The sequence below is a fragment of the Xyrauchen texanus genome, chromosome 20 (assembly GCF_025860055.1).
Source record: "Xyrauchen texanus isolate HMW12.3.18 chromosome 20, RBS_HiC_50CHRs, whole genome shotgun sequence".
NCBI lineage: Eukaryota > Metazoa > Chordata > Actinopteri > Cypriniformes > Catostomidae > Xyrauchen > Xyrauchen texanus.
Window position 1 is genome coordinate 39110151 of NC_068295.1, and position 12727 is coordinate 39122877.

The following is a 12727-nucleotide window of genomic DNA, read 5'->3' on the forward strand; positions in this document are numbered from 1 at the left end:
GATAATTTCTGTCAATTCTGATTATTTTGGTTATATCATCACATGTGCTTGGGCACCAATGATTGCCGCTTGCTATATTTATTTATTTTTTTGTTAGGTTAGATGCCCAGTATGTAGCAATTAAAATATATATATTGTTGGAGGCACCTAGAAGCAAGTACATTAGACATCCACTAGCAAAAGTGTACTTGTACTGATTTTCTTCAATGATATGTGAACATTAAAGGCTCCTTGCTGAAGCTAGTTGAAACCAGATTAAACAGCCCAACAGTGTAAATAACAGTGACGAGGTAAACAGAAAAACATTGTGCCATGTACATCAACACCCTTATATAAATGAACCTTGCAGTTACTGAAGTAACCCTAACTGTATAAAACGGTGTTTTGTTGTATACATTTATAATAAATGGTACTATTATTATATTTATATTAAAGGGGTCATGACACTAGGAATACAATTTTCCTTGATCTTTTGACATACAAGAGGTCATTGCACTATAAAAACATGTTGTAAGTTTCAAAACTGAAAAAATCCTCATTAATAGAAAAAGAGCATTTATTTAAACCAAGCTAGAAAAATGGCTCGTTTGAAATTTATGGAACTTGTGATGTCACATGGACCACATACGTCTGCATATGACTGCCTCTTCAGCAAGACACCAATGCCTATTTTTCATCACTGCACCCTTGGCCCTGTGCACTGGTGCACATTCACACTGGTTAAGAGGAGAGAGATCAACTTTCATGAGAGATTCAGCCAATGTGGACTTACACAGGACACCTCCATCTAGATTTAAATGTCTTTCTACATAAATATGCACTAGACGAACAGCTTCAACCATTATCATGCTTCTTATGCCACTTTTAAAAGACACAATCTCAAGTTATAAATCTAAAATTGAGCCCACCATTTTTTTCATCTTGCATGTTTGCTGTCTTGCTGTTGGGCTGTTTTGAAGGCATCCTGGACCGTTTTTGCACCCATCTGCTCTATTTTTAATTGTTGGTCTTTTGTAAACAAGCAAGAGATTGACGTCTTTGATCGTACTGATGCGTTTCAGGCGAAGTTCACCATGTTTTTAGAGCGGTACAAGTGCAACTTTTAAAAACGCATCTCATCCTGCTGCTGCCACTGACTGTGAGAAACACATGAGTGAGAATGTGAGATGTTGCTCTGGTAAAGACCGTGTCTCTGTTTTGACCTGTTGAAGCACCCAATGTCACCGTGGATTGTACATTTACGTATTCAGAAGTTTCAGCGTGGAATGTATGTATTCTGGCTCATATCAGCATGGATTTCTTTTGAACTAGTCACAATATGATTCAAGCTTCGCAAAGGAACTGTTATTGAAGGATGGGGCAGTTAAAACACTATTGGTTCGCAAAACTGTAAGTAAAACACTTTGAATATGTCATGACCCCTTTAAATAAGTAGGAATATAAGTCACTTTTATGGAGGTTGTTTTAATAGTTTCAATGTGTCTAGGATATTGTTTTTCATGATAAATTCCAGAGATTCTTTGTTTTTAGAAACCATAATTCCATTTTGCCATGGTAATGATAATCTTGGTTTTACTTGTGATTACCATGATCTTACTAATACCACAGGTACATTTTCATTAGAGCAACTACAAAGGATATTTCAACAAAAGAGCTTTAAAGGCTGGATCCCCATGAAATAAGATTGAAGCTATGAGGTTTTTATATATATTTTTTTTATATTTGAATTTGAATGAGGAATTTTAATTGAAGAAAAAAGTTAATTCAGTAATTATAGTAACCCCTCATGAAAGTTTAATATCAGGTAGAAAATCCTCAGAACGTTTGAACATACAGTAGGCCTACGGTAATTAGGTATTTTTTATTAAAAACATTTATCAGTTTACATATTCATCCCAATTCAAAATCAATGCTTTACTGCCAAATGTCTATTTCTACCTGAAAATGTTTTCTCTGTCCTGGGCCAGATGGGATGGATAATTCCAGGGACAAATTTTAGTCCCAGTCATTCCCTGATAATACATGCAAAATGTTGTGGCAACCTGACCAATGGTTTATAAGGAGATACAAAAAGTAGGTTTGTCAGAAAACTTAAAATGGCGTATGGAAATTAAATGAGAGATATACGTTTAGTTTAGCTAATCCTTGTGAGTGTGCATCCACCAGACCTACAAAGAAACTAGAATTCGTAGTAATGAAATTACTTTGCCCCTGATAAATCTGTTCTTTCAAATTTGGCAATTTTGGTCATTTTCTCCACTTTTCCAAATTTCTTGCACCCCAATAATTGCTGCTTGTGGCAGCTATTATATTATATTATAATAGCTATTCAGCTATATTCAGTTCAGTGAAATAATACGTATTTACTTTAAGACACAGTGAAAGTATGATTACAAAATATATTCACATTTTCTATTTGTTTTTTCTATGGAGATTCTTTTTTGTTTTTTTTGGCATAAACAAACAAAATAAAACGTGATTAGTTACTTTCTAAGTCTGTCAGAGGGTCTCTTTCTGTTTAAATAGGCTGTTCTTGGCCAGTATAAGCTGAAAACTAGACCAGGCTTATGCAGATAGTTAAAAGTTTGGCTTTGCAGGACTAGCTTGATAAAGGAAATTAATTAACATGTAGAACCTCCACAGCAACACAAACCACTTTATATAAAGTCATCGGCCCTGACCATCACAAACACACTGGGATCATGAGCAAGGTCAATGGCTTTGCCAGTGTGTGTGTGTGTTTGCTAGTTGTGAAGTGAGGTCTTTTGATCACCTGACATGGCCCTCTGTTTGATGTGCTCTTCAAATGTCATCTCCCCTGATTGTGAATGTCAGTTACTCTTTCTGATCAAAGCGTGTGTCCCTTTTTCTGATCTTTTTCTTGGCCATTTATTTTCCTCTCCTTTACTGCCCTGTGATCACCTCAATATGTGCCAAAGACTCTCTTATAATGCACATGTAAACGTTTAATACAAATGCCAAGTCTACTTCCTTCCCAATTAAAGATCTAAGAGCTCTTCTTAAAGTTGCCGTAAGCGATCAGAGCTTTTTTGCTAACTTCCAACAGACTTGACCAGATATAGTCACTGAATAAAAAGCACAACAGAAGTAAAAAATAAATTAATTTTCTCCATTGAGAAATAGATTTTTATTGATTACATAAACCTTTCAAGATAGACGTAGGAAAAACTACAAGGTTGTTAAAGTTGAACTCAGTAACTTTTGTCTTTGTGTCATCTTGGACTTACAGTGACACCTAGTGTCTTGGATGCAGCATCATTTATAATCAATAGTTTTCAGTTTCAGATGTCATTGTAGAAATGTAATATTCACAGTCAGTTATGATTTCTTTAATCACTGAGTGAAAGTGTCAAATAACAGGACGTTACTGAGATTAAGCGAGTAGTATTCATCTGGTCATGAGATTCCAACATGGCCGCCCCCATGTGTGGACCCTCTCCATGTAGAATAAAACAGCTTTTATAAGGTTACTGATATGACTGGAGTGCTCATGATTTCCTACGTATATTGCAAACATACAATTCATGTCTTTAGGAGTTACACTTTTTTAATGAGGAAAAAATTACTGAGTGTACCTTTAAGTGATGAAACAAGTCAGTATGGTTTTTAAATAGTTTAATAGCCAAATTCCTTGCAAAGTACTACACTTCCCACAATCCAGAGGAGAGATCCACCGATCAAAGAATGTGTTATTTTACCTTGGAAATGGGAACTGCCCTCTCCCATTGACTGCCAACTCCCATGAAGCATTGTGAATGATGTAATTGAATCACAACACTTCCTACACTCTCAAACTAATACAGTTGCACATTTGAATATTTTGCAATACATTTAAAAAATACTGAACTTAATATTTACAATAATGTATTTTAGTCGAAATGTTTATATTGTGCCATATCTATCATTCAATTATGCCACTGTCTTTTAGCTTTCTTATCTTTTTCCAATTTTCAAATACTGTTTTGCTTTCAATTGATTCATGTAATGTTGTGGTTTATCTCAGAGCTGACTTGCTTCATGGTTTATAACTTTAATTGACGATTGACTGTTGCATATTTTGGCTGCCGCCTACTTCACAGTACACATTTAAAAGCTCACCTTATACACTCCAGTAAACTAATTACAAAAAATTTGTCAAATTTTACATCTACTGGTCTGTCATTAGTCATATCACATCTCTTGAGCTCCCTATCTCGTCCTGACTGAAAGTGTATGACTGTTGAAAAATGTGGTTATTTTCTGCATGCCTTCACATTTGAAAATATGATTTATAATATGGTTTAAGATGTCAGCTTACATGTAGAATACCCTAAGCAATGTACTACAAGGCTACAAGCATAATAATCTAAAACAGGGGTCTGTTCTGGCAACCTTTTTGAAACGGAGTGCCATTTTTTTATTTTCCTGGTCAATGGCACCTGCAAAATCCTAAAACTTTATTTCCAGGTTTAATTTATATTTTGAATAGACTTGAAAAGATTTTTTGAACCCCGCGATGTGGGTTTATGTTTTCTCTTTTAATATTTTAATATCATTTTGAGTGTGACTATGGTTTAATGAGGGTGTACGTGTATGCTGGGTTGGAAATCTCAAGAAATAATAGTGGTGATTTCCTTAATACATCACGTGTTGTTCTGAAAGCAAAAAAAAACAAATGAAACACAGAATGTAGGCTTTCATCTGCGCAGCCTGACAGAGGCAATGCGGGCGCATTTACTCATGCAATTAAACGAAAGTGATACGCCGGTGGCTCCTGATGTGCGAATGGCTTGCAAGCACTGCGCGAGTCTGTTGGGTATACTGCAGTCTCATCACATTTGTATCTTTTGTTTAGTCTCCCATTCAGCTCATGTAAACACGCTGCGTGATCATGATGAAGGATTACATCAAGATGTAGATTGGAATGCAGGTGTGAATTTCATATATTAATAAAATATTCTACTTCTCTCTTGCCATTGCTGGCGGGCCATTGATTACCCCTCCACGTACCAATGCTGGCACCCGTCCTATAGGTTGCAGAGCCCTGATGTAAACTTTCAAACTATACACTTACGAAGCCTGCCGAGTGACAATTGTCCCGCCTGCTGGCCGGAACAGGTAGTGTTTCAACAGCTGGCTATAATAAATGTGGGAGCTTTAAATCCCAGCTGACGGTCGTTTTTGCGCTGAACTGAACGGAGAGCAGCCATTGCTTTTCATCACGGACAGACAGACCACTGGGTGGAAAAAGCCAAGGTCATAAAACTTATTTTATTTGTGAAATGAAACATGTGAATCTTCAATACATCAGGGGCTTGGGACAATACATCAGGGGCTTGAACCCCCAAAGAATCCCCCTCGCAATGCCACTGGTTTGCTCCATGTCCCTGCTAAAAGTGTTAGTTCATTCCATTAGATGGCAGCAAGTACTAGGGAAAAACATTTCCTTCTATCACCTTCCATCACAACATACAGATCTGAAATGCAGGTGGCGCTCTAACGCAGCTGAGCACTCGCCATGTGTTTATCTATAGGCATTCAGTATATTTTGTATGTTTTGCACATCTTACCTAATGTTTCGTGAGTATCTTGGCCTCTGAGTGGACTAGAAGCTGAGATCCTCCGCTTTGCGATGATGTGTAATGAATATTATTTCATCATCAATACTGAGAACAGATTTAGTAGATTATTGTGTATCATGCTTTTTTTTTTTTGCTGGACTAAATATTTTGTTCTGGACATCTGAGACATAATATTGGATCATTTACCCAAGCAAGTTCACAGTTAAGTAGAAAATGGCTTATTTTTGAAGAAAACAGCCTACAGTAAGAATTTATATAGAAATTGTGGTTATGTGGGGCTTATAGGTGTAGTAATCGGACCAGAAGTGAGATGATTGTCTTCGTTATCTTACAGAGATCATATTTTGTGTTGTGATTCTTTAAATAATCATTCAAACTGTGGTGTTAGGTCAATAAATAAGTCACATTCCTGAGAATGAGTTTTTATTTGATATATGATTTAATGATATATGACCTATTTTAGTGCTATTTGAATTACATTTATATTCATATTTCTAACTCATCACCACAAGCTAGAGGCTAATTTGCGAGGCAGAGGTTTTCAGGCCTTATCTTGTCAGGTCATAAAGGTGCAATCTTATTTCTGCACTTTTGTCCTCATTTAAAATGTTGAACTCCTAAAGACATGAATTGTAAATTTGCAATATATGTAGGAAATCATGAGCACTCCAGTCATATCAATAACCTTATAAAAGCTGTTTTATTCTACATGGAGAGGGTCTGCACATGGGGGCGGCCATGTTAGAATCACATGACCAGATGAATACTACTCTCTTAATCTCAGTAACCATCCTGTTATTGGATACTTTCACTCATTGATTGAAGACATCATGACTGACTGTGAATATTACATTTCTACAATGAGCAGCTGAAACTGAAAACTGTTGATTTTAAATGATGCTGCATCCAAGACACTAGGTGTCACTGTAAGTCCAAGATGACTCAAAGACAAAAGTTACTGAGTGCAACTTTTAGACATATGTAAAAGTAATGAAATTCTGTGAAAAGTTAAGATTCTAAGTTTCAAAATGGTACCACATACTGAATGATTATTTATGTATCCAAAGACTTTTATATTTTAAGCATAAACTTAAACACACTACTGGCCCCAACCAGAGTTTAAAGAAGAATTGATTCTTATTCTTATTCGTATTCTTAATATATTTTTTTATTTATGTATTTTTGTAAAGGAAAAAAATCAGAAATCCCGCCCTTTAAAGACATGTCAGAAATTCCGACCACTCAAAATGTCAGGGCCTCAATGACTGACTATTGGATAAACAATGGCATTCTTTGGTCAGAAATTTTATTTTTATTTTTGCGGTTAACAGAGTCTAGGGTTGTCAACTTTTCGAAGAGACATTTTGTGTTTTTCCATAAAAAAAATAATTAAAAAAATATGATTATTTATATAAAAATTTTTTTTCATGTAGTGTGTTTTTTAGCATTGCAAATATTGGCTGTACAGTATGCCTGCAGGAAAACCTCAGACGACCTCTCTCATGTTTGTATGTAATGACTGGCTGAGTATCTATAAACAAGCTACTGTCATCAGCGTGTACATATTACAGAAGCCCAGCTGAAGTGGTGTACTTCACTGAGTCAGCAGCTTTTGCAATGCTAATTGCCACAGAACACGCTTGATAAAGCCCAGAACAGGCGAAATCATCCATACAGTATAATGTGCTGTTGCTTCCTCCATCCTATTAAGAATATCATCACGGGCATCTTTATTAAACACATAATGACAACAAGCGAGGCCTTTGAATAGACAAGAACCATAATGAATCAAGGGTTTTGCAGAAGAGATCCCGGCTTAACAGGTCCCAGAGGGTCACAACAGTTTAAGTAACTCATCTTGAGTAACTAAACAAATACATATCACATAAATATAATATATTAAGGCTTTAAGCACATCATTTTGAGCCCTGTCTGGACAAAGAACTTCACTGGGAGTTTATGGTAGCATATACCCACTTGTAAATATCTGATTTGTCAAATACAAAATGTGCATTGTATGCATTATATTGTTGGATGCATTCTTTAAAATTCCTCTGGGTGCATTCCTTGTGTAAACAGTAGGAATTGTTCCTATTTTGCCTGAGCTATTTTCTCATTAGTTAGACTTTGAGGTACCTCAATGAAACCAGCTTATCATGTCTGTTTTTCTTACTTAACCTGTATTTTAAGAGTTTTAATGGAGGTAGGTGACTTTGTTAGAAGTATACTTACAGACTGCATTTTTGTGGCTTGTATCCTTGTTCGGAAGCATTTTCACCCCTCTGGATTTCAGCTCAATGGCCTTCTTCACTGTTGGGAGAGGGCAGAGGTGAACTGTGTACAAATGCAAATCACAATTTGTTTTTACAGTCTACAAAACCTGTTGAGTACCAAAATGCAGTTATGTGTCAACACCTCATTGAACACAATCAAGCCTCTAAGAATCAAGCTTGTGTGGGCCATCAAAATGCTCTGTTTTTCATAACTGGGTGTTTCTTTAAGTACACTTTTGTGTCCTATGGTTATTGTTAAAACAGATTTCAACACTTTTCTTCAATATATACAGTATGTATATATACATATCACAAAACTCTTTACCAGGCCATCATCAATTATTTTTGGCACTTTTCATATGTGTTTTATGTATAATGTAGATTGTATTATTTAACCAAGTCTGTTGTTGATGCAGACATTCAATGAAAATCTATGAAAATCCATAAAATCTTAAAAATATCCCAACTAACATATATTTGGTTCCCAGAACTGAGCTAATGTACTTTTTGGGGGTTTCCAGGAACATTTTTTTTTTTGAGGATAATATAATGTTTTAGATTGTACATGACGGTTCCCCTAACATTTCCCCAATGTTTCTTAACAGCTTAATTCCCAAGTACCTCTCTGCAACCATGTTGCAAACTCAATGCACAGTCATCAATAGATTATTAATCATAATGAATTATAATTATTATTCATATACTAATTATTACCTGTACAATATAAATGTATTATTACTACCAGTATAATTCAATCTAAACAAAGAGTAAACAAGCATAAACCATTGCAGTATTTATTGTGTGAAATTTATTTATTTCAATTCTTTCAAAAAATGTGACTGTAGGTTGAGCTTTCATTCCTAAAGCACTTAAATTAAAACTATTCTTCAGTTGTAGCATCGCATTTACTACGAACTACGGCAACAATCAAGCTGTAATATTGTCAAATTATGCAAAAAGTGTGAAAATATTATTTAATTGTGTCTATTAAGAATTGATAAAATTAGGAATGTCCCAATGCCATTTTCTGAGACTTTTTTGTTTTGGTACTCGCCGATACCAAGTCCAATACCGGTTTTTCTTTTCATGTTTAACAGTTTATCAACAGTTTTTCAATTTTATCATCAAAATGGTGTTTAAAAAAATGTATTCATTAAAACTTGAATTAAATTAAAGTATAACAATTTACAACATGATTTTGGATTATTTTGATCAAATAAAGTGGTTTTTTTCAGAACCTCACAGCACAATCTAAAATACATTGGAGCTATTTTTATCAAATAAAGCACTGCATAATGAGCATCAGAAATGCTTAAATATAATACAATAATATAATACAATTACTATTGATTTATTGTTAGTAGTAGTAGTAGTATAACAGTGGATATTCAATTTCTGTCATACTTTTTCATTTCAATTAAGCTTTAATTTTGGTGGAGCTTTTATATTGAAGTGGAGGAGCTTAAAATGTGTGTGTAGCCTGTGTCGGCACAAGTGCTCACATTTGCAGTGTGCTGCTCATGCAAACAATATATTTATATAATTAAATTGTAGCTTTTGCAATAAAATAATGTGGCAGGTCGGAGGGCGGGATATCAAACTAAAAGCATGTATTCACAGAATTCTCATGTGATGCATGTATATTAGGCATGTCATAAAATATTGATACATCGATTATTTATCGACATGTCCATTCATCAATATATTTTTGAGGCCTCGATATATCAACTTTAGCCGGCATTTAAATTAGAAGCCTAATTTGCGTTCTTTCTAATTCACTCAGTTGGGCTTCTGCTGAATGTCTGGCGTAATATCATTGGGAGACAACAAGAGGTGATATAACATTTACTGGAGCAGGTCGCAAGGCATCACAACAAAGGACAGGGTTATTTTAGAGATTCTTGCACAGGACACATACACACAAAAGTTACAAAGGTTTTTCTAAATTTTTTAAGAATGAAAGTGGCATTGATGTGTTTGCAGGTTAGTGTATGAAACTGGTCAAACTGAAGGATTAGAATTTATTTTGTAATTTCTCTGTATGTATCTTTGAAGAGCTTTCATTCAAGCTGTCAAACCGCAAAAAGACATACTTGTAACTGAAAATACATTTTGTATATGAAAGATGAATATACACAATATATCATCCACTGATGGCTAGAGTAACTAATCTTTGTCCTTTGATAATGATTTGGGTTGAATTTCATGGAAAACTAGATCTCGATATCATCAGGAAGATATTCTGATTATATGATCTGCATGAAAAAGGCATCGATCACAAGGCTAATGTTGGTAAGACAAATGAAATACACTAGTGAGAATGTGAAATGTGTGTTTTTAATTGCTTAAAGTCTGCAGGGTCAAAACAGTAGTTAAAGAATCACGCAATTAGCAGGGAATATGCGGACATGATTGCGCTAAGCCGCGTGTGACGGATCTTAAACGAAGTGACAAAACTGTGCTTCTAGCATGCCGATTATTGGACGCGCTACGAAAATCAGCATCATCTAGAATTCAATCCTGTAATAATGCCATGTAGGATGCCAATTATGAACCGGGAGTCATGAAATAAATTCACTTTGCATAATTTTCTCTCCATGTGACATCCCCCCCAATTTCAGTGGGCTTTAATGAAAGCTTTTTCTTTTAATAAACAGGATACTCACAATAATGAGGAATCAGCGGGGTAAATGAGTGATGGATTTGTTGTGAGAAATTGTCGTTATAAAAGTATTCCTGGAGAGTTACTTCAATACCTCAATGCACCACAGCTGTGCTTCTTAATTGGTGGGTCATGAACCCAAACAGGGCCGCAGGTATTTTCTCAGGCAGTTGGGAAAAAACAATGCTAAATCAATATAATACAATGAAACTAACCATAGAACTGTCCACACTAAACATTGCAAAATAATCAGGCTTATACTATAAACTTTTAAAAAAGGTATCTTTTTGTTGACATCTAGTCATGAACCTCCTGAAACCCAAACATGACTGCTGTGTGCATTTTCAATTTCCCTTTGTATTTGTAAGTAGTAGCTCCTAATATCCAAGCTAAATAAATAAATTCTACAGCAAATATTCTTCCTTAAAATTGATGTCCACATATGTGGACAGTGGGGCTAAGTTGTGATTTTATTTTGGTAAGATATACATATTTATTTTTGATTATTCATTTTTTTGATATATTACTGACATTACATCAGAAATTAACATAATTAACCCATTTAAGCCCACCGGCAACTATAGTTGCCGCAGTGTATAGTTGTCATTTTCCTTTTGTAAGTATTTTTCTAGATGCTATCCATGTTTTATATCTCAATGACTTGCAAGAAAACAACCAAATTAAGGATTTCAAGAAAAAAAAATTGGTGTTCACTTCCTTCCTGTCACATAATGCTGTCAACTTCCTACCCCTTCTTCCAGGAAGCATGGCAAAGTCAAACCCTCCCAATAAAAGGTAATTTTCATGTTACTACTAAGCATTTTTTTTTACATATATAAATCTACATAATCATGAAGGTCTCTAGAGTCACCCAAACAAAACAAATATTACAAGAGATCTATAATGTCTTGTATACTTAGTCAAAAGTCCAAGCGGCAACAATAGTTGCCGGTGGGCAAATACCTTGTAAGTACATATATCATTGGGAAATGGGGTTTACTGTGTTAATAGGTTAATAAATCAAGGTTATTGGTCTTTTTTAGTGCTTTTTACCTTTATAATATTCCACCTAAACATAACTTAAAGCATGGGATTAATTGCTGTAGTTTATCTTTTTCAAACTTGTATGATATTATGTCCTGTAAGGGGCAACATATTGAGACCCCTTCATCCAGTTTGGATGCGTTTCATTCTAATCGGTCAAGGATCCTAATACTTTTTATGACTAGTAGCTTATGATTCCATTATAAAGTTGAAATTCAGACAAGAAAAGAGTTTACATTTACATTATTTTATGAAATCACCTACAGTATAATGACTGAAATGCACATATGGGAGGTGTTGACCTGCATGACCAATGTGTAAACCGTTACCAGATTGGCATCCGATCAAAGAAGTGGTGGTGGCCATGCTACAGCTGGGCACTCAACAGTGTTATGGTCAATGCCTGGTGTTATTACAGGTACATGGAGGTGTAATGGGAAGTGGGAGGTGAGGCTGCGGGGTGGCAGGTTGGAAGGATGGGGTCTATGTTAGGTGGCATGACACAAAAACGAAACATGTATTTATTAATTATTTCATTCATTCAAAACCCTCCCATTGAAAGTTCATTCTTTCATTTATTCATATCACTCATGTAAATAGGGAGACAGAGATCTCCTCTCCTTCCAAAGGCTGGTTGCCCAGAGTTTTCTCCAGCGCCATGGGAGTTAATGCATTAATTATATTTATTTTCATTTAACTTTTTGATACACAATGCCCTGTTAGGACAACTTAATGTCTGCACTTTGTTCTGCACTATGTTCCACCACTTTAAGTAAATGGGTTTGTTGATGACGGTTTAAATCCCCATTTATTCAAGATAATTACGGCATTTTAATAATTTATTTTCAAATTCAAGAGATTATAAGCTAGAAGCAGCTTTTTTGGGTTTGCAGTGAATTTCTTTATACTTTTGCACATAATAAATTTGTTTATGAACAAAGATTGATCTGTTGAAAGCAGTTATTTTGAGAAAGATGCCAAATGTTCTCCTCCTATACAAATTTTACATTGAAGGCATGCATACAACATACTTGCCCACCGGCAACTAAAGTTGCTGCACATTCAAATATGATTTTCAAGAAGAAGAAAAAAAAACTTGGGAAAATAAATGCAGAACGTGTTCATATAGGGCACTATTAACATGACTATATGCATGAAACCATTCA

At 35.1% G+C, this 12727-nt stretch overlaps 1 protein-coding gene across 1 annotated transcript in view; it reads right to left on the reverse strand.

The window, feature by feature from the left end:
* LOC127660590 (CUB and sushi domain-containing protein 1-like) overlaps nt 1–12727 on the reverse strand; it is a 524643-nt gene that overhangs the window by 272114 nt on the left and 239802 nt on the right. The window contains exon 6 of the mRNA XM_052150909.1: nt 7815–7892. Within this exon, the coding sequence (XP_052006869.1) occupies nt 7815–7892 (78 nt within the window). The remainder of the gene's footprint in view (nt 1–7814; nt 7893–12727) is intronic.